Source organism: Telopea speciosissima, chromosome 2 (assembly GCF_018873765.1).
Source record: "Telopea speciosissima isolate NSW1024214 ecotype Mountain lineage chromosome 2, Tspe_v1, whole genome shotgun sequence".
In the NCBI taxonomy this organism is placed as follows: Eukaryota; Viridiplantae; Streptophyta; class Magnoliopsida; order Proteales; family Proteaceae; genus Telopea; species Telopea speciosissima.
In genome coordinates, this window is record NC_057917.1 from 81,486,682 (window position 1) to 81,507,378 (window position 20,697).

Consider the following 20,697-nt stretch of genomic DNA (forward strand, 5'->3'; position numbering starts at 1 on the left):
TTAAACAAGGCCATATGAATTAGATCCATTAATCGAGAGTCTAAACATCTCCAGGTTCCACTGCTCTGTTTTACTCTAATTCTATTTCTACTAAAACTGCAAATGGAGTATGAACAATACGAAAATGTATTCATCATGCGAAGCCAAAGCCAAACATTTTAAATCCAAATAAAAATAAATAGAAACAACTGATGAATTTGAGATCAGAAAAGGATTTGGGGAAAATGATTTTTTAATGATTTTAGGGTTTTTTTCGATTTTCATTTCAAACCCTAAACTATTTGGGGAAGATGAGAGCAATTTGGTCATTAAATCCCCTTAAAACTAATCTCTAACGTCCCAAACTAACGGATTGGACCAAAGTGTTACAGTATTTTGAAAGTAGGGGGAGTTTGCAATTAGAAGTTGTAAGGGTGTATTTGGACAAATGAGAATTTTCAGGGGGGCATTTGTAAAAAACCCAAAAGAATCGATTGGATCGGACCAATTCATGCCAATTACGATCCGATTCGGATCGGAATCCCCGATTCCGGCTTTTAAAACCCTGCCCGGAACTTGCCAGAGGAGAGATAAGCAACTATGGATAGGTTAATCCGGTTTCGTCTATCTCACAGTTATAAAGTGTTGTATGAACTATATCCGTGTCCAGTATACGTCGTAATCAACTACAAAACGGACACTCTAGAGACTAGCGAGGAAGTGTGGGTTACACTACGGAAAGGAAAGTGAAAGAATGTCAGCCTTGGCCACCTCCACCGCTGTAACTTCTAACGCTGCTCACCGGGGAAGTCTATCCGCTCTCGTTCACCTCTGCAACACTCACCGGATTAGTCGCTGCTCTCAACAGGTTAGTGTGTATTCTGCAATTTGCCGATGGAAAAATTGTTTTTTTTCTTTTATTTCTCATTGGGTTTTATCTGAAACTTTTGTTACGTTTTTTCAATCCTTTCAGCCTCCAGTGGTATTGTTTAGCATTCAGTCGTCATCGTTGCATTTTAGGATCAACCCAATAAGGGCAATGGCAGAGGCCGGGACGTTGTCGAAGGAGGAACAATCTCGGTCTATTGGTGTTGGTAATATACTTCTCACTGTATTTTGTTGATACTTTTATTTTTCTGAATGAATCCTTAGGCTCCGTTAATTTCATGAATTTTGCTTGCACATGAACTGAGTTTTTTGACCTTCAGTATGGAGTATGGAGACTAAGATTGCTACTTTAGATGGATTTTTTTATGGTATGATTTTTTTAAAGGGGGGGGGGGGGGAGGGGCATGTGTTTTCATAGCTCTTTCTTTCTCCCTCCCTTCCTTTTTCGTTCTTGGACGCAAGCTCATGCCACTCTAGGAGTTAAGTATTGCTCTTTGTTGAGTACATGTATCTTGACATATAAAAGAAAATAATGTTGGTAAAAGGTTCTTTGTACGGCTGAGGTCCACCTATTTTTTCCACATAGAAGTTTAGGATTGGGCTCCTCTCCTACAAGCACCCCGCCCAGGGACTCAGGGAGTGCCTAGTGAGGCATCCAACTGTGGGGCTGCTCTGCATGCCCCGAGATGCATGCCAGGGTGGGGCCAGGCACACATCCTGGCGTGCTGCAAGCAGCCCCGCCGTTGGATGCCTAACTGGGCACTCCTCGGACGGGGTGCTCGCAGGAGAGGAGCCAAATTGATGCAGATCCTAGCCTCCTCGAATTGAAGAAGCCACCCTAAACCTAGGGTTTTAGTAGGAGCCTTACTTTAGTTTAGTTTAATCCCATACTTAGCTTTTATTTTGTGTTTTTAATTGAATCGGGTTAAATTGGTTGCATCCAATTGGTTCAATTGGTCTAATTTAAGTGAAGTGATCCTATTGGCTAGTAGGGAATCTTATTTTATTTTAAGTAGTTTAAGTTGTTTTTAAGTCATTAAGACTCTATTTTGAGCCTATTTGAGTTTCCTAGTCAGTTTAAGTTGCCTAATAGGTTAGGGATAAGGTTAGGCCATTTCTTTTTAGTGTCTAAGTCTATTTTTGAGTTTTCTATATAAGTTTGTAAGGTAGGCCAGCATTGGACACGAATTTTGATTAATAAAAACTCAGCTTTATGCTTGCTGCCTTTACTCCATCGTGAGTGTGCCTTGTGAGTAATATCAAGATTGCCTTGTGAGTAATATCAAGGTGAAGGGATTGGTGGATCTCCAATCGACTCCTTGCATCGTGAAGATCGGGAGGGCTGCTACTTATCTCCTTGCATCTTGTAGATCGGGAGACCCCATTGTTCATCTTCAAAGCTGCTGCCATTGAAGATCTCTTCAAATCCAGTAAGTTTGAATCTGAACTTTGTTTAAACCTTCTTCTTCTCACTCCTACCCTAACTAGGATTCCTCCATAACTTCAAATCTGTCCATTAGTTTTAAACCAAACTTTCAGCATACATCCCTTACATCATTATTGACACTCGATCCAAGTTTCATCAAACCCCCACCACCCTAAACCCTAGAATCCCCTACTCCTACCTCCATTAGGAATTGTCTCCAATAACCTTATCTTGCTTTCCAACTCATCTAACCTACTTCCATTCACTCAAACATCATAAAACCTATATCATTAGACTTCCCTACACCTGCCTATCATTACCATATAAGACAACCCTAACCTAAACTTAACTTTAACCCTAATTTTGACCTAAAATTCAATTTTGTCCAGAATTACAGAATTTCAAAACTCATCCAACCCCTAACCTTTTAATACCATATTGACCCCCCTAAACCTGCCCATTAATACCCTATAAACCCCTTTCCCAATATCCAACCCAAACCCTAGGAATTGACCTAAATCCTAGTGCTGTCCATTCAAACCAGCAGCCCCTTTTGTTATTTGATCCTGTTGTTTGGCTCCTAGTAGGTCTCCTACCTATCTAGGACTACATTACTACCTCAACTAGGACTCCCTCATAAATCCAGATCTAGCCATCAATTTCGAACCAAACTTCTAGCATACAACCCCCACACTTCTCCCTACACTCAACCTTAACCCTAGTCCTTAGTCTCCACTGTAACCCCTCCATTCCCCCACTCCATTGAACCTAGAAAACCTGCAACTCGATTCTGCCCAACTGCAGAATTTTAGAACCCTTCCAAACCCTAATATTCTTATGCCGTTAAAGCCTCCTAAACCTGCATATTAATACCCTATAAACCCCTTTCCCAAAATCCATCTCTAAACCCTAGATTCTAAAACCTAAAACCCGAAACCCTAAACCTAAATTTCTGGAATTTTAATTTCTTATTTAAACCTATACCATTAGCTTCCTAAAAACCTGCATATCATTACTACATAAAACCCCAACTCAAACTCCTAGTCTTAACGCTAACTTCTGCCTATTTAGCCTAAGCTGTCCCAAACCAGCATCCTTGTTAATTGATTCTATCACCCTGGCTCCTAGTGGGACTATTCCTACCTAGGACTACATTACAAATCCTAGAATTTTATTGTGGCAGTGCTGACTGTTGGTGTAGGAAACTGGAGCCCAATAATTTTTATTTAAAAAAAATCAAGTAATCTTCTTTTAGCTTTTTGTCACAAATTTTTACATGTAAGATATAATGGATCTCCATTTTCAGTTTGGTGCTCGTATCTTTAAGATTCAAGACATGCTTTTTATCTGTGAATTTTGAAAGATCTATTTTTTTTTTTTTTGCTATGTGGAGGAGATTTCAGAAGCTTGCTTGAATAAATGGAACATAATTTAAGCAAAACAGGGGAAGAATGGTGTCTATCAGGCCAAACCACTAGCAACAAATTTATTTGAATCTCTTTTTACCAGATGGGGTCATTTTAATCAAACTTATAGAATCAGAACCGAAGAGAGTAAAGTAGGTTTAGTTGTTTTTTAGGTTCTCACTCCCAGCAGCTATTGTAAAGTCCATAAAACTAGGCCTAGTTAATAGTTTTGACGCTACTAAACTCAAGAATATAGCTTGGTCTCTAGAAAAGGTAATGTAGACTAATCCCGAACCAGAAAATCCAGGATTAGTCTAGTTCTCAACAGGATCATAGAACAGGAGAACAAGCTTGAAAATTGAGTGAAAACAGAGGTGTCGCATGGTGATGAATCAGACAGAAATCTGACCTGTGAACTTGAGTAAATAGATAGAAAGATAGAAAAGATATAGGGTAGGATTCCACCTGCAGTGGTTTGGAATCCACCAAAACCCTTGAAGAGAATCCTCTATTCCACTAAGCAATCCACCTTTGAATCCACCAAGCACACTATTGAATCCACAACAGCAACTACTGAATCCCCAGCAGCCAATGTTTCAAAAACCTGAACTGTTGTATTACTTCAAATTGTTGGAGAGGCCTAGGCCTATAGCCTTTACGTAAATTTATAGCCTTTGTTAACCAGTAGTAGGATAACATAAGGACTGAATTACAAAGAAGATAATCCAAAATAAATTAAAAAAATAGCAGTCAATGTTGGGGGTAAGATGTATTGTATTCTGTCGCATGGGTTTGTTGGTTGATTCCAAAGGGCTGTTGAAAGCCCGCAGGTTCCGAAGGCTTGAGGCCCGGAGGAATCGGCCCACTTTGTGTGTTATCTTTGTTACTGGGGCCTCGACGAACTGGGGGGTCCATGCGGGGGTTTGGGGGTGGTAGCCTGCGAGGAAAATTCTTAGGGTTTACATGGGGGTAATTCAGGAAATTCGTATCTCTCTGTTTCCCTATAAATTGTTGTGATAGAGGGCTATTATGGTTACTGAGAATTTTTTGTGAACACAAAGAGTCGTGAGGAAGAGAGCTTGTAACCCTTTTTCCATTGTTAGTGAAAATTTCTCTAATCTCTCTGTGGACGTAGGCACCTTGCCGAACCACGTAACTGCTTGCATTGTGTGATTGTTTGTTTGCTACTTCCATTCGTTTTTCTGCATCGTTATAGGTTTTCATTTTCTACAGGCAGATGGGGATAAGATAACCCCCCAATGACAAAGCCCTATTTCATCAAACAATTGTTTCTAGAGATAGAGAGTATATAGGGATAAGATCATGGTTTGAGAACTCCAGTTTTTTGAGAAATCGAGTCGAGTTACCATACGATTTTAAAAATTACGCTATCTCGGTCGAGTTCTCGGGTAACTAGAGATCTCGGGTCGACCTAGAACTCGACCCATCTACCTCTTTAAAACTTACCTAACTCAACAGAACTCGACATATCTCGGTCAAGTTCTATCCAAAGGCCATTTTCTTCCCCATTTGAAGCTACTTCTTCTTTTTACCTGTGGATTTCAATTTTCATGTTCTGACCTTCGGGAGAGTTGAATCAGCTGCACATTTGAAGGATTCAGCTACACTTCTTCAAGTGGCATACTATGTGCAAAACTACAACAACACTATGACACGGGAATTCTATGTGGATCGTGTTGGGACTGAATACATTAACATATCACATTTTATGTAACATTTGTTTAAAGATTGATGTATTGTACACTTTAACATTTCTAATGCTTATTTAATTTATTTTAAGAATATTATTGAATGTTTTGATTGCTTTCTATTACTAAATTATGTGTAGAGTAGGGTATTTTAGTACGTCGTCGCCTACCAACCTATGGTCCAAAGTGAAACTCATATTTGGACTTTGTTTTTGCAAAATCTGATAGTGCCATTGTGTTTAAATGGCCTAAAATAGACTCAATACCAAGTTTCAGACTCAAACTAGGTTTAAAACCCACCGAGTTGAGGCTTCGAGTCGGAAAAAAAAATGTACCAACTCGGTGAGATCTCGACTCGACTCGGTTTTTCCAAGGGCCAAGTTGGTACCGAGTTCCGAGTTTTAGTACCTTGGATAAGATAGAGATAAGCTGGATTGTTAACATTATGCCTAGTCCAGCTGAAACTTAAAATAAAATAATATAGAAGAAGTAACATAGAAAACAACTACAAAGATCCCAACTTAACCGTCTAATAAATCATGTATTCCTACTTCCTACCAATATTTTATGCTCATTTTAGTGGTCTATTGCCACAAAAATAGTTGGACCAAAGGCCCAACACACATGTAACCTAATCCATGGCTTATTTCTAATTTTCTACTAAACTATGCCCACTTCTGTGATTTATCTGCATCAAAAGGGTTTTGGAGCCGTTTTTAAGAAACTTCTAGAAGTCTTCTATTAGTAGACAGCCTCATCACAAGTTTTAATTTCTGTTAGTTTCTATTTTTTCTTCAGCTAGATTTTTCCCCCCACTATACAAAACTGGGCTATCTTCTTTCCTCTTACTTTCATTTCTCACTTTTCTTATCTCTCTTTTTTTTTTTTTCCCATTCCTCCTACTTTCCTTTCCCTTCGTGAGGATCTCATTTATTTCTACTTTGTTTTGTTTTGAAAGGATCCATGTAGCCCACCCCATTTAGTTGGGATAAGGCTGAGTTGTGTGGAGCGAACTTGGCTCGGAATCAGAATGAAGCAACTGCCCCCTTTATCTTGTGTTATTCTATATATTTTATTGGACTGTTGTCCTTAACTATAGGAAGCAGTAGGAGGACTGTGAAGACAGGTTGAAGATTGAGAATGCAGAACCAAAAGAGAAGAGGAAAACGAGGCAGCTAGAGAGAGAACTGCAAGGGGACGAGGGTGGAGGCAATGAGTGAATGAACATATGACAAGGACATTTATCTGTAAATGGCTAAGCAGTTTATGAGATCTGGTACTCCTGTTCGTGGAGCACGTAGTAAAAGGTTGCTTCAGTATCTGGATAGAGAGGTGCTGATGTGGAAGTCTCCGATGTTGCAGTGGCTTGAGCTTGCAGAGAAAAGGAGAGGATGGGAGAGAGGAAGGAAATAAAAATGAGGAAGAGCATGAAAGTAGAGTTGGCTTCAATTCCCCTAGGCTATGCTTGGAAGCAAGAAAAGAAAAACATAATAAGATAAAAGTAATGATGACAATAATGATTAGTTTGTCTTTCTCTCTCTTCATTTTCAAATTTTTTTCTTTTCTCTTCTTTTTTTGCCTTCCAACATAGCCTTAGTAAACTAGTATGGTATCTTGGAAATCAGCTGCAATTTACTTGGTAAATTTGAAACACACACCTACATCAAATCACGTTCCATTTGCCCCTAACTTTATCTACAGTGGCAGAGCAGGACAAAGGACACTTTTGTCCAATACAATTTGGGCTACAAGGCTACATTATACAGAGGTGTTGATCAGCCTAATCCCAGTTTAAAAGCTTGTAAAAAAATAAATAAAATATATTAAAACTGAAACGGGTGGAACCGGTAGCAAATCATGACTTGGTCTGTAAAGGCCTGGAAATTCTCTCCCCTGCTGCGATCTGTTTCTAGAGCTCCCAAATCTAAATGACATAAACCAGGTAGGTTTCAGCCATTGATTCCACTTATGTGTGATGCTTCTTCAATTTTTCTCTATTGAGTTTAGCTGCCCTATTTTCTAAAGTAACGTTCTTCAACTTGGTTGTGTCACAATGCTATCAAATGTCTTGCACTATTTTGTGTACATGTGTTTGTGTGGAATTTGGGATTAGGGTGGGGAAGTTGTTTAGTTATTAGGAGGCTAATGTGTCATGTGTGAAGATAGGTTTCTGAAACAGGTTCTGTACAACACTTTCACAAAGTTTATAAACTAGAAACCTTAACATATGCATCTTTTGATGCCTTACTTCTGATGCCCTCCTTCCATGATCTTAATGTGTTAATGCGTCTGCATTTTTTTTTCAGATGTCATTTAAGTTCCCAATACTTGAGGGTGTTATATATTTTCTATAATTTAAAATTCGCTGGTGTTATAAATGGACTCTGAAAATGTTCTCTTATGGGAGATTCTCTTTCTATAGGCAACAGGCAAGCGTTGATATCATTGTCGGACAAGCAGGACCTTGCTTTTCTTGGAAGTGGACTTCAGGGCTTAGGGTGATATTCTTTATCTTTCTCTTGAATGTCTTTGTACTTTTCAGAAATTTTTGTGAAACAGTTTTTGTACATATATTGCTGCATTTACTGGTATTATCCTACTAATTTCTCATATAATCCTCTCATGCAAACCTCCTCAACTCCTTTTTCTATTTTCTGATATTCATTTATATTGTGAACAACACTTAGACTGCTTATTGCCAAGAATTGACTTGAACATTGCAATCTAGGCACCAACATGTATTGGCTTGAGCATGTATGTTCTAGAACTCACACATCCATTTGTTTGATTCGACTTGCTAAGAGAAATTGCACATAAATATAGTTGCTACAAGCATAATGTAGAAGTTTTTATCCAAGTATAGTACAGTTATTGAACAGTATACATCCAGAAAAGTTTTCTTGAAAACATAACATCTTTGTTCCTTAATTTATGGAGTTTTCCTTGGAGTAAGTTAACCAGCATGGCTAGTGGTTCTTGTTCCAATCACGGCAATTTGTCAGTTTATCTCTTCCAATGGCTATGTAGGTATACTATTGTTTCAACCGGAGGAACCGCATCTGCTTTACAAGAAGCTGAGGTCTCTGTAACTAAAGTGGAAGAACTCACTCGTTTCCCAGAGATGGTAGGACAGCTCTTATTTCCTCTTATCCTGAGTTGGTTTGAATTCCGATTGTATACTCTTTATAAATACCTATGGTACTCTTTATCCATACCTATGGAATTTTTGAACTCCTTTATGGATTTAACGCAGGATCAAATTTTTCGATCTCCTCATCTTCTTCTTTTTTTTATGCATAGTCCTACTCTTAGTGTCTTAATCCTTCTCATAGGTTCAAATGGAGACCTCAAACCACACTATGGGTTAGAATTATGCTTGGAATAAAATGGAATTTTAAGTTGGACAGTTTTAAACTTAAAAATCTTATTGGATCAAACATTGAGGGTGCTTTTATTGTTTCACCATCCTTTGTTTTTTAATGCAATGGAATGGATCTTAGAGCCCATTTGTATGTATATCCATATATAAACATTGACATACTCTAAAGCCACTCTAGATTTTAGATTATATTTAGTTTTGATGTTCGTGGTTTGGGCGGTTAGGTTTTACATCAATTCAGTTGAAGTTTATAGGTATTGTAGGAATTGAAGTGTTTTCATGCTTGCTTTAGCTATCACCCATAGTTGTCACGGCGTCATGGCGATCCAAGTCGGTGGAGGGGTGTCACGTCGATATATCGACATGTCGCCCGCTATGGCGTTGCCATGGCGAGCATGTCGACCATGTTTTATTTTTTATTTTCTCTATTTTTAATGTGTTAATAGATGTATACTCAAGCCATGTTTTATTTTTTCTCTATTGTTTCTCAAGTTTTAAGAAGAAAATTCAGAAATCGAAGAAGAAATCGAAGAGGGAAAGAAGACAGGAATAAGAAATCGAAGAGGGAAAGAAGACAGGAAGAAGAAATCGAAGAAGAAATAGAAGAGGGAAAGAAGAAATCGAAAGAAATTGAAGAGGGAAAGAGAGACAGGAAGAAGAAATCAAAGAGGGTCGCCATGCAACCCTCTCCAGCACCAGGACGCCATGACAACTATGCTATCACCCTTCTTGCATACCAACTTCTGACTAGATTTTTGGGAATGGCCCACATAATCTGTTTAATGGATTTTTCCAAGCATGGAGTCAACATATGTTCCTAGTCAAGTTTCTATCTCTTCTAAGAATTGAAGTGATTTATAAACTTGAATTTGTAGTTTGTCTGTCACTTTTCATATCGTATCGGAGAGACACAAGATACACTAAAGATACACATGGAAATGTTTAGGATACATTCGAAATACAGTTTTGAAACATCACACTATAAAGAAGTAATATGTAAAATATATCATGCATAAAGAGGAGAACAAGGTATGACGAGACAAGTGCATTCAATTGATTATGTATATAGGATAAAGTTTCTTACTTGTACTAATACAAAAAAGAAAGAAAAAAAGTCATTTTCAGTTTGAGGAAGATTTAGGGTTTAGATAACCACCTCATTGCAGAAAAAAAACCTAGTTTGATGTAATCATTCAGGTTGTTTTTTACTAACTTTGTGATTCATTGCAAAAAATGACACTAAAAGTCACTATTTGAGCAAAAAATTCGAAGTTCTGATAGAAAACTGTTCTTTCGCAAATCTGGTTTTGATCCTTGATTGCAGGCTATTTAATTACCAAATAATGATGAAATCAACACCACTAGAGTCGGTTTTGCTAGTAGAAACAGCGAATCAACCTGATTTTGCCGAAACAAAATTGATTACAATGCCTTACAGGAGCTCTTGGCAAGTGTTTTGAGTCATTGATCGAGTTATATAGTTTACGTTACGATACTCAAAACCTTGATGCCATGATATTGTTGGTAACAAAATCTTAACTTGGGCCAGAGCCTGAAATTTTAATCACCTAAATTGAAAACCCAGTGACCAAGTTTGTCATTAGCTTTAGCTAACTTCTGGTACTAAAGGGAAAAATATCTGCAACTATGTGAGACTGTCCACAATCTGCAATAGCTAAATCCAGTTGAATGCAAAAAACTAATTTCCTGTCCTACAAAGGTGGTGGTGTGCAAGCTTTTTGACCAAATAATCCACAATATTTTACAATTTTTTGTTTTTGGTTGGATATTACAAATTCAAGAGGTGTAGTCTTCAGTGATTTTGACCACTTGCCTCTTTTTCAGTTACTTGTTTTCACCTTGTAAAAGTTCCTTTTTGTAGCTTAAAACGATTATCTATTGTTTATTGTTTCTTACTAAAATCTTAAATTGTTTGTATTCCAGTTAGTATGTGAAGCCCATTATAGGCTTCTTCTGCCTTTTAACGACCATAAAACAATGCTTGGATGCTGTTAGTCAATTCTTCGGTTTATCTTGTAATAGTTTGTTTAGTTTGTAGTCTGTAATGAAGTAATTGAATTGACCTTTGTTTTTACAGCTTGATGGTCGTGTCAAAACTTTACATCCTAACATACATGGGGGTATTCTTGCTAGAAGGGACCAGAAGCATCACATTGAAGCCTTAAGTCAGCATGGAATTGGTGAGTCCGAGGATAAGTACTGCATTAGTATGCCTCCATGATTGTAGGGCATGAAGAAAGCAATATAAATTAGTTTTTACCTCCTGAAGTATTCTGTAAAGTCTATAGATGATAATTTACTTAATTGTTAACACTTTCCTTTCAGGAACGTTTGATGTAGTGGTTGTGAACTTGTATCCTTTCTATGATAAAGTTTCTTCTGCTGGCGGAATTACATTCGAGGATGGCATTGAGAACATTGATATTGGAGGTCCTGCCATGATCAGAGCTGCAGCAAAGGTTGTTATCCTAGAGAAGTAATGGCATGCTGTTGAAAGTATGTTAATGGTTGTACGGGGTTGTAGTGTACATAAGAATGCAACTCTCTAATGCACCATCTGATTCCTTTTTTTTTTTTTAGTTTTTTGCTGGGGGGTGGGGAATGGACCAATTGAATTGTTCTTCCCTGCAATTCACATGTTGAAAAGCTCTGGGCTTAATGGTCCATGGGTTAAGTTCATCCCTTGATTCTTGGATTCTGTCATCTGCGGTCAAATCATGCAAGGAATCCGAAAACCACCTCTTATTAGTGTGATTTTGAAGCTAAGTTTTAGAATGCAGGCAGCAGAATCCACCAAATGTGCTGGTCCTTCCACTTGATTCTTATTTTTTCCTAGCATTTATAATTAGAATAAGACAAAGTTTAACCTTGGTAGATGCAGTTTATTTGTTGTTATTAGTGCTTTGACATGCTTCTGATAAATTTTATATTTTATTATTCCATGCACATTTGACAGAATCACAAGGATGTCTTGGTTGTTGTTGACTCAAACGACTATCCTGCACTATTGGAATTTCTGAAAGGAAACCAAGATGACCATCAGTTCCGCAGAAAGCTTGCGTGGAAAGCATTTCAACATGTGGCTTCCTATGATTCTGCAGTCTCTGAGTGGCTATGGAAGCAGACAGAGGGAGGTAACTCTCATACTACTTTTTTTTCTTTGCTAGACTTAGTTCCTGTTTTTTGGAGTTCAGTAGATTGATTTGGTTACTTCTTGTTGGAAGAAAAATTTCCTCCCAGCTTTACGGTGCCTCTCTTGCTTAAAAGTTCACTTCGTTATGGTGAAAATCCACATCAAAAAGCTGCATTTTATGTTGATAAGAGCCTTTCTGAGGTTAATGCTGGTGGGATTGCAACTGCTATACAGCATCATGGGAAGGTGAGTAACGGAGATTGTTAAATTTCAAGGTTTTATCTATTTTACCAAAAGGTATTAATTAATAGTTTTACAAATTTGTTATCTCTGTCGTTTGTGTGATGGTTTATGTGTTTTAGTCTATGCTTTCAAAAAATTTGATCTCTTTATTTAGTTTCTTTTGTTCAAGAAACTACTCCCACCCACCCATCCCCTTTTATTGCTCCTTATACAATTTGTCAAGTTTAATGTTCTGTGCTTTATTCATTTTTCTCTTTGATGATAAATTTGTGTTCGTAAAAAAAGCAGTTTGGAGTGGATTCATGTCTGGATTGAGTTTCCAAAATTCTAGGATGTGGTTTTTATTCTTCGATGTGTTCACCCGTGTTATTTCTTGGTTGAAGATAAAATATAGTAGGATTCATCCTCCCATGAATGAAATAAGGATGAGTTTAATTTGAAAGTTATTGCTAGGAAAAAGTTTGAAAAAAAATCTGCTAATTATCAGCTTTTCCTTTTATACCGTGTTGCATTTGGACATTGGAATAATTTCATCCTTGCGTTGCTCATGTGGAGTTGATTTGCTACTAATTGTGGGAGTCCTTAGGATCTTTCTTGAAAAATAATTGTGGTTCTCAATTAGTTTCTAATTTGATGCGTGTCTTTAGCTTTGTCGAGCATATATTTGGTGTTTTGCTGTCCTTGCATACCAGCAGTGACTGGAAATTTTCCTTCTCTAATTTCCATCCTCCCCTTCCATTATTTAGTTTCTTCTTCTCTCCATCAGTTCTCTCTCTCTCTTCTCTTTTTTTTTTTTTGGTGAGTGAAAATTATATTAAAAAGAAAAACAGAGAAACTTTCCCCTCAAAAAAAGGGGGGGGGGGAAATAAAAGAAAGAATACAAGGAGAAAGCTCCACAACAAAATACTGGATAACCTACAGCCAAATCAAGCTGAAGAGAGACCATCCAAAGAGGAACAAAATGACATAGTCAAACCCGGACAACCAATCACCTTATAAAGTTGACCTTTTTCCCATTAGGGTTATAGGGAGGAATGGGAGGGATCACCCAGCTCCTACTTTGATTAGAAGCTAAGTAGGAACCATTAGCCCTGTCAATAACGCTAATGTCATCTGCACTTGGTGGAGTGGTCACCACATCCTCCTTTGGATTGTAGCCAACAACATTGTGACATTGAGGAGCTTGCACCATAGGACAGCAAGATGTGGCATTCACTGAAGAGGAGTTCCCGTTTTTAGAGTGTCTGGTTGATTTACGACCCCGCTTGGATTCAGCTTCTTTGGGAGGGTGGTCACCACCTCAGAATCGGAGTTCTTGCCCCGCTTTTTGCATCGGCGAGGGGGGGGGGTTAGCATGGTGGGAGCTGATTTATGGGACTTTCCAACTTCAGTAGATGGAGATGCATTCCCCACTTCGCAATTCCTCTCAATCACAGTCGGGCAAGAAGGCAGATTTATCCCAACCTCTATATACAACGGGACCTTGAAAACGTCACGAACATGATTGTACCAGGGGTCGCTAGTGGGAGAAGGGGGATCCAATTCTTCACTTCTGCATCAAAGGCACCTTCATGGGTTATGGAGTCATTCTGTCTCTTGGTTCCAAGGTCCACGATAAGATTAATACCTCGGTGTTACAAGTTGAGATCAGGCCCAAAGAAGGCCCAGTAGACAGATTAAAAGCTTCTTCAGCACTAACATGCATTGGGTTAACATGTGCCACGTCAGAAGAGACATTGCACTCCAAATTTGAATCAAGAGAGCAATGAGGGCTGAAGCGATTGACATTGGTTGACAGGGAAGCAGAACCGGCAGTGGGGCAGGTCTGGGTAGCAGACCCGTAGCTTGCCAGGAATGGCAAGGGCCATGAGAGTGCAGACGATGATTCACCGTTAAGGAAAGTCGTGGGGCAGTCTATTTGCAGAGTGTTGATCACCTCAGCATACCCTACAGCAGCAACAGTGTTAGAGGGATCTCTTTCCAATGAGGCAGGATTGGATTCCGGCACCGGCACTGGAAGACGGCCATTTACCTGAGAGCAGTCAGAGGCTTTGGGGTGGGGAGGCCGGTCAACAGCATTCCGACGTCCAGGCTTGGATGCTCTACTACGTGGTTGCCAAGCTGAAAAAGGTTTAGAACATTGGCTTGCCCTGTGGCTGAACGAGCAGCAAGAGCAACATTTCGGAGGTAGCCACTCATAGACTAGTTCTTGCTCGAAGCTTATGCCGCCTTCTTGTGAAATGGAGACCACTCTGGGGAGCTCAGTCGAAGCCTTAATCTCGACGCAAATGGGAGCGAAGGAGAGCCGCTCCTTGGAGAGAGTATACCTGTCGGAGTAACGCGGTATATCGATAGCACTTCCAATCAAGATCAACGCCAAGGCGGTCCAGAGATGGAAAGGAAGCGCTGGGAGCAGGATCCAAATTGGGACCGAGGTAAGTTCCATGTGCTTGAGAGGGAGAGAGGGATCCCACGGTCTAACAATCAATGGCCTGCTAGACAGAGTCCAAGGTCCCTCCTGTAAAACCTTAAGTTTGTCTACTTCATTGCTGAATTGAAAAACTAGGATGCCATTATCCACCATCTTGATGTCGACATGATCAGAAATATTCCACAACCTGGGCAGCAAAGACTTGATGTAATCAAACGATGGTCTTCGTCCAACGAAATAGCCAACACAAGTGTTGCTCCAAAGGTGCAGCTCCTCCGAATCAATGTTAGCAGGGCATCGGATCACTGGGATTCCATCAACCAAAGCAGGTTGAGAGAAGTGCGGGGGGAGGCCTACCTGAGACGATGGAGGGGCCTCGAACAAGGAAGACCAGACATGAGCAGAGGTTCCAGTAACTAGGGGAACACTGATTGGAGGTACTGGTTGATCCACTCTCTCTTCAGAAGCAGACGATAGCACACCAACATTCTCAGAACCCGCCTACCCGGGAGAAAAGGGAGGACCAAGGCAGTCCCCCTGGAGAAGGGGAGGTGGAAAGGGAGTGAGGGAAGGGGAGTCCCTGGGGGGTGGCAGCACCATCCCAGAATAGCTGGACATGGGAGAGAGGGTCAGACGCTTCTCTCTTCTCTTTTATTCTCCTATCTTCTGTTAATCAAATTTCCAGAAGGTTTTTTGTCTCATTTTTGTCAGATTTCAGCAGGTCCAGCAGGTCCAGTGTTTACTTGCTTTCTCCCTTTGATTCTGTCATTCTTTTCTTAGTCCTCCACCATAGTTATCAAGGCGACGCCATGGCGTCCAGGCTCCTCAGTCGCCTCGACACCATGGCGGTGTCACCTTGCTTTTTGACAATCTAAACGCCATGGTCGCCTTCCCGCCTAGTTTATCCCTATTTCTGTCCTTCAGCAGATTATATACAGTAAGAGCATACCCAGTGCACGAGGCTCCCGCCACTGTGGGGTCTGGGGAGGGGTCATAATGTACGCAGCCTTACCCATGTTTTTATAGAGAGGCTTTTTCTAGACTCGAACCCGTGACCACTTGGTCACAATGGAGCATCCTTTACTGTTGTACCAAGGCCCACCCTCAGAGGGAAGAGAACACAGTAATCAGAATAAGCAGATTCCTATATTAGGGTTAGGATTTGACGGTGTGTGTTATGAAATGGAAGAGGAGAGGGTGGATTTAGGTTGCCAGAATCAGGGAGTAAGGTGAAGGAGGAGAGAGATTAAGGTTAAGCTTGTATTAGTTGAAGACAAAGGCCAAAGAGGAGTGGTTGCATAATGGATATAATTCTGCAGAATTTTGGGGGGTTCGAATTCGCATAAAATTGGCCAAATTCTGTTTCCACTCCTAAATTGGTTGCCACTGAGAGGAAATGGAGTTCAACAATTTCCACACTGCCCAGGTCTGCACATCTGATGCATCATGAGATAAAGAAACATTAGTACTAGTCGCTAGCCTCCTTATGTCACCTAGAGATTTTCATTGGATAGATTCCCTCTTTACTTTTTCGTGTTTCCTTTTCTTCATGCTGACTCTATTGGTTCTGCTCCCCGAATTTCTCCAGGTGCTGCTTAATGTTCTCTTTCCCACCAATGAAGAGAGGGGGGGGGGGGGGGAAGGACAATGGCTGCTCTGAAAACTTGACTCTCATAATCTTTCAATTTATTATTATTATTATAATAATAATAATATATATATATATTATTATTTTTTTGAAATCTTGTGTATCTGATTTCCAAATAAACAATAATTTCTGATACTAAATGTTATAACTTATTATGCTATAATTAATTAAATGCATTATGTGATGGTGAGTGCATATCTTACCTGTGGATGCTTTTGTTGTTTGTTGTATATCACACCTCCCAATTTGTTAGTCTGGGTTGTTTTAAATCCCCCCCCCCCCCCCCAAAAAAAAAAAAAAAAAAAAAAAAAACAGATGAAGGCCTTTAATGTGATGCAGCACAGCCTATGGATTTTCTGAGGCTAAACTACAAGGATAGATGATGGGGAATAGGGTAGGGTTGAGTAGGTACTTAAGAAAAAAATTAGAGGTAGAATAAGAAAGCAGGTACTATTATGGGACTGTAAACAGTACCCTTGATCTGTAACTTTGAAAAGAAGAAGAAAGATAAATTAGCCACACTAGGCAACCTTAAATAGCTAAACTACTCAACCAAAACAAGCTAATCCATTCAATGTTGTATAGCCAGAGGGCAGGGTACATATGCCTATATAGTACCCTCGAAATCTGAGTCCTACTATAGTACTATGGCTAGAACTTGCTTAACCCTAATGCAATTCAAACCAATATGTATTTGACAAATAATAGACTGAACAGTGAACACAACATGAAGCAACTCCTTAACTGACGAGGAACTAAAGACCAACTACAGCTTCAGAAACCCTAATGAAACTAGGACCAAACAACCTATTAGACTGTCAAACTCCTAATGCTGATAGGAAAAGACTTCAAATTCGTGTGCCTTCCTTCGACTATATTTTTTGTCCTTATATTCGATCACATTATGATAAAAAAAAATATTAAAAGGGAAAGGGAACGATGCCCGGCCGCGTCCCCCTGTGCCCTCTCACATGAGGCAGTGAAATGACCACCCTGTACCTCCCCCTTGGATGCTCGTGCGTGTAATCCCATTGGCCACTATGCCGGCGCACGGCGCAGGGGCCACACTGATGCAGGAACAATTCCTTGGACCGGCCTAAACCCGTTGGGGGACCCATGTGAAGATGAACCAGGTCCCAATTAGGTTTTTTGGTTTCAGTAGGATTTCTTAGTTTATTTATTTATTTAGATTTTTAGTTGGATTTATCTTGTAATTTTTATTTTTAGTTTTATTAGGCTAATTAGTGATAGTCTATTTAGGAGTTTATGAGTCCCATTTAGAGTGAAGTTTAATTTCAGTTTTAGATTATAATTAAGAGTCTTTTATTTCCTTCTTTAAATACTAGGTTGTAACCACGCAACATTCAGATTGGAATGAATTGATTCGTTTGCTTGAAACCTCTTTTGGTTTGATTGCTCATGTGAGCCCCCCCCCCCCCCTCTCCCCCGCTTCTTTCTTCTATTATTTCTTCTTCCCTCATTCTTGTGCTCTCCTTTTCAACCTAGGTTTAGGTCGAAGGAAGCCCTCCTTTGAGCGCAAATCCCATTCGTACCCTAATACATTAACCTGTAAATCAAACCTGAGCACTGTTTACCGCCAAGGTTAGTTTCAGATTTCTGAAAGTCTTGCTGGGTTTGCTGTTTAGGGAGACCTTCAGTTATCCTTAAGAGAGCAATGAGCTATGATTCATCACCTAAACCCTCAGGTCAAGCCGGTGTCGATCTTGAGAGTGGTTAATCCCAAACAACTCTATTTTACCGCTGGTTTACTGTTGGTTAATCCTTTAGTCTTTTACTTTATTGCTTGTGTTGCCAAAATACCCCTCCTTGTGTCCCTTGTTACCCTCTATCCCTCACCTTATAGTTGCTTCCAACATTGTCCCCATACAAAAAATACAAAAGACCTTTGTGTCCTAACCTACATCCACCTTACTAAGTAACCCTTATAATTCTGGTTATTTACAATTGTGCCATTGTATCTTAGATTTGAGCTATCTATTATTCGGTTGGGCCCATTAGTGAGTCGGGTTTATCTGCATTACACAGCCTGGTAGCCAACCCCTTCCCATAGTAAAAACAAAATCCTATACCCAACAATCATCAAAACAGGGACTATTCTTGAAGTGTGACTGCATTAGTCACCTCTGTTTGCTGCTCTTTTTTTAAAATTATTCTAATCGTTGGGTTTGTCATTGATTATTATTTCATCTTACTAATTTATGTACTCTGTGCAATTCTTACATTCTCTTGACTGACATGTAATTTTGCCATTTTTCTCATGACAGGAGATGTCATATAATAACTATTTAGATGCAGATGCAGCATGGAATTGTGTATCAGAGTTTAAAAACCCTACTTGTGTAATTGTGAAGCATACAAATCCCTGTGGGGTAGCTTCGCGGGATGATATTCGCGAAGCATATAGACTTGCTGTGAAAGCAGATCCAGTGAGCGCATTTGGTGGAATAGTGGCCTTCAACATAGAAGTTGATGAGGTGAGTCATTCTGAATAAAAAATATTAAATTAATTATTAAATTTAGAATTGATGTTTGTGTTTCATATTCTGGGTCCAACTGGATGCATTTGAAGGTTCTTGCAAAGGAAATCCGAGAGTTCAGAAGTCCCACTGACGGTGAAACACGAATGTTTTATGAAATAGTGGTTGCACCTAAGTATTCACAGAGAGGTCTTGAAATCCTCCGGGGAAAGTCAAAAACTCTGAGGATCCTTGAAGCAAAAAAGAACAAGAAAGGAAAACTTTCACTCAGACAAGTTGGTGGGGGTTGGTTAGCTCAGGAGTCAGATGATTTAACACCTCAAGATATACAATTCAATGCAGTATCAGAAAAAGCACCACAAGAAAATGAGCTTCGTGATGCCGAGTTTGCATGGCTCTGTGTTAAACATGTCAAGAGCAATGCTATTGTAATAGCTAAGGTTAGTATTTTTCCACTTTTAAGTACAATTGTTGTTGGTTAAGAACTGATTATTATGATGCCTATTGCAATTGTTGTTGGTAAAGAACTGATCATTATGATGCCTATTGCAATTGTTGTTGGTAAAGAACTGATCATTCTGATGCTTATTCTTATCATGAAATGAAAATCTGTTAGTAATTTTTTGGTCATTTGTATGAAATGAAAATCTGTTAGTAATTTTTTGGTCATTTGTATTAATCCCTTGTGTTCTTTTTACCCTGCAGAATAACTGTATGTTGGGGATGGGGAGTGGGCAACCAAACCGTTTGGAGAGCCTCAGGATAGCTTTGAAAAAAGCAGGAGAAGATGTTAAAGGAGCTGCTTTGGCCAGTGATGCTTTCTTTCCTTTTGGTAATATATATATATATATATTGATTCTCATTGGAGCTGGATTTTAGTTGATCAAATTGTACTTGACATATTCATCGCATAAATGGTACTATTCATATGTTTGTCCCCACCACCAATGTGTGCACTGGCACCCACAAGTCTAAACTGCCATGGGTGTTCTATAATGTATATCTTCATTCAGTACAAAGAGAATTATGTATGTATACAAGCTTTTTTCTTTTTTTGATGGATCGATGACCATCATTTATTTGATTTAACATAAATAGTCTGTTGACCAACTCGTAGTAAACAATTGGTTAAAACAATTTTGTTGATTAACATCTAATTGTTTCCTTTTCTTTGTTACCCGTCCCCTCCAAAAAAGAAGAAGAAGAAAAAGAGAAGAAAATTGTTGGGATAAGGCTTATTGAGTTGTGATCTAGCCTATGCAAAATGTGTCACATTAATTGGAAAGTTTAAATTGATTGGCAGTGAATAGGTTGAGGATAAGAAAATTTAAGGATGAAATATATACCGTGGTCAAAGTTCAGGTAAGCAGAATCAGCTGATTCGACTGATCTGCTCCGATTCCTTGAACACTGACCATGATTGTACACATCATATATCATCCTCAGATATATAGTGTGTCGAAGCACTGAGTTCTGTTAATAGACCTTTTTCTTTTATTCATCTATGTTTGTTACCTTGTTGCAGCTTGGAAAGATGCAGTGGAAGAAGCATGTGAAAGTGGGATAGGAGTTATTGCAGAACCAGGAGGGAGCATCAGAGATGGGGATGCTATTGATTGTTGCAACAAATACGGAGTTTCACTCCTTTTCACCAATGTGAGGCACTTCAGGCATTGATAGTGTTACTTAAAACTGGTAATTCTCTTTTTTCTCCCTTGGCTCAAATAGAATGGTTGGAGAAATTATCCTAAGACCAGAAGTTGGCAGGAGCATGAAGGCTGTCTATTTGGCTACTTACCTACAATAAATTGAGGAGTCGTATAATAGAAATCCTTAATATATAAACCAGATGTATCATCCATGATATTGCTAGATTTATTTGTAACTGCCTTGGTTTGAATGTACTCTTGAACTTTGGTTCATTTTGATCGAATGA

At 39.2% G+C, this 20,697-nt stretch overlaps 2 protein-coding genes across 2 annotated transcripts in view; both read left to right on the forward strand.

Annotated features, from left to right (window-relative positions):
* The first annotated feature begins 688 nt into the window (after positions 1–688).
* On the forward strand, positions 689–20,447 carry LOC122651554 (bifunctional purine biosynthesis protein PurH-like). The gene is made up of 12 exons (XM_043844981.1): positions 689–847; positions 953–1,073; positions 7,831–7,906; positions 8,436–8,532; positions 10,886–10,988; positions 11,134–11,267; positions 11,765–11,942; positions 12,033–12,187; positions 18,549–18,758; positions 18,854–19,201; positions 19,467–19,593; positions 20,287–20,447. The coding sequence occupies exons 1-12, from the start codon at positions 734–736 to the stop codon at positions 20,436–20,438; spliced, it is 1,815 nt and encodes a 604-aa protein (XP_043700916.1). The 5' UTR covers positions 689–733; the 3' UTR covers positions 20,439–20,447.
* Positions 6,199–20,697, forward strand: part of LOC122651555 (glyceraldehyde-3-phosphate dehydrogenase GAPCP1, chloroplastic-like) — a 30,125-nt gene continuing 15,626 nt past the window's right edge. The window contains exons 1-2 of the mRNA XM_043844983.1: positions 6,199–6,206; positions 16,817–16,822. The gene's annotated coding sequence lies outside the window, so the exon portion shown is untranslated. The remainder of the gene's footprint in view (positions 6,207–16,816; positions 16,823–20,697) is intronic.